Raw genomic sequence first — 2061 nt, 5'->3', positions numbered from 1 at the left:
TGAACAATCAGATGAAATATTAGCACTTTCCACATGTTAGCCCTACAGGACATCATCCATCTTCCTCACCAGTGGGAAAGTGTGAGCTAGCACCAGCTTTCCTGAAGCTGATTTCTATATTCCCAGATGCCAATCACAGCTTCCAAACTGTCTGAGTCTGCACTTTAGGAAGAGGAACTGGGAATCTGGAGAGGCAGCCCTCAGGCTAATGGCTGCCTCCCAGGCTCTCTGGGCAACCACAGCTGGGTGTTAACCTCCATAAGGCTGAGAAACAGCAGCACACTGTCTCCTCAATCTTCATGAGTGAGCTGCAGTGGCTGAGAAAAGTTGCTGTGCTGAGGCCTGAGCTTTGCAGGGGACTTACAGCTACAGAAGCCAAGCATGTGTGGTACATCATTTGGGCCAGAGAGGTTTGAAGTCTGACGATTAGAAAGTTAGTTGTGCTGCTCTCTTGGGGCAATGTTGGCTGCAGAAGCTGCTTCACTGTGGTCTGTGTTGAGCAGGCTTGGAGAGAACTGATGGTGGTGACCACTACTGATGATGGTGAGCCTGAGCTTTGCAGAGGGACTCATAGCTACAGAAGCCAAGCATGTGTGGTGCATCATTTGGGCCAGAGAGGTTGAAGTCTGATGATTGGAAAGGTAATTGTGATGATCTCTTGGGGCAATGTTGTCTGCAGAAGCTGCTTCACTGTAGTCTGTGTTGAGTAGGCTTGGAGAGAAATGATGGTGGTGAACCCACTACTGATGATGGTGACCACTACTGATGATGCTGACCACTACTGATGATGGTGAGCCTGAGCTTTGCAGAGGACTTACAGCTACAGAAGCCAAGCATGTGTGGTCCATCATTTGGGCCAGAGAGGTTGAAGTCTGGACGATTAGAAAGTTAGCTGTGCTGCTCTCTTGGGGCAATGTTGGCTGCAGAAGCTGCTTCACTGTAGGCTTGGAGAGAATTGATGGTGGTGGCCACATGACAGTGATATAAAGTCACCCAAGAAAGATGGGGGACAGACTTTTTAGCAGGGCCTGTTGTGACAGGACAAGGGGGGATGGTTTGGAACTGAAAGAAGGAGATTCAGACTAGAGAAGGAAGATATTTTTTACAGTGGGAGTGGTGAGAGCCTGGCCCAGGTTGCCCAGAGAGGGTGGTAGCTGCCCCATCCCTGGAAACCATTCCGGATCAGGTTGTTTGGAGCTCTGCTAGAGCTGTTGGAGAGGGGTGCAGAGAAGGCTGTGAAGATGATCAGAGGGCTGGAGGCTCCTCCCCTGTGGGGGACAGGCTGAGAGAGTTGGGGTTGTTCAGCCTGGGGAAGAGAAGAAGAGACCTTATAGCAGCCTTTCAGCATCTGAAGAGGACCTGCATGAAAGCTGAGGAGGGACTTTTTAGAAGGGCCTGTGGTGACAGGATGAGGAACAATGGTTTTAAACTAGAGCAGGCCAGAAGGAAGCTCTTTACAGTGAGGGTGGGTGAGACACTGGAACAGGTTGCCCAAGGAGGTGGTGGAGGCTGCGTCCCTGGAGGCATCCAAGGTCAGGCTTGATGGGGGCCCTGAGCAACCTGCTCTAGCTGGGGATGCCCCTGCTGCCCTGCAGAGGGGTTGGACAAGATGACCTTTGAGGATCCCTTCCAACTGGCTGCATTCTATGATGCTATGAAAACGAGCCAGAGCCCAACCCTTCTGAACAGCAGCTCTGCCACGCTGCAGCTGGCTGAAGATTTAACAGGACTCAGACTCCTTCCATCCATCTTTCCCCAAGTAACCAAGTCCTCAGGTTCCTGCTGAAGCTGCCTGCTCATGAGGGACAGATTGACTAATACAGCAATGGAGAAAAAAGTTTTACCATGGTTTAAGTATTTATCCCTGATGCCACCAGAGAGGGCTGGGGTTTTTTTTTGTGCAGGCCAGCCCTGAGAGGCAAAAAAGCTTTGCTATGAAATCTTCTCTCTCCAAGAAGAGCCTGAAGGATCAATGCTTGCAACACTCCTTCAGAGAAATTAATGCCACTGTGTCAGAGCTTGTCTCCACCTGAATTATTCCAGAGAGATGTTCTGCTTTAC

General features: G+C 50.5%; 1 protein-coding gene across 1 annotated transcript in view; it reads left to right on the top strand.

Moving 5' to 3' along the window:
• The first annotated feature begins 765 nt into the window (after positions 1-765).
• LOC137455509 (cilia- and flagella-associated protein 251-like) overlaps positions 766-2061 on the top strand; it is a 7833-nt gene continuing 6537 nt past the window's right edge. Inside the window, exon 1 of the mRNA XM_068166399.1 lies at positions 766-790. Within this exon, the coding sequence (XP_068022500.1) occupies positions 766-790 (25 nt within the window). The remainder of the gene's footprint in view (positions 791-2061) is intronic.

This window comes from Melanerpes formicivorus, unplaced genomic scaffold (genome assembly GCF_026170545.1).
Source record: "Melanerpes formicivorus ecotype bairdi unplaced genomic scaffold, bMelFor1.0.p_v2 SCAF_100, whole genome shotgun sequence".
In the NCBI taxonomy this organism is placed as follows: domain Eukaryota; kingdom Metazoa; phylum Chordata; class Aves; order Piciformes; family Picidae; genus Melanerpes; species Melanerpes formicivorus.
The sequence above is the reverse complement of the archived record's forward strand: the minus strand, read 5'-3'. Positions and strand labels throughout refer to the sequence as shown.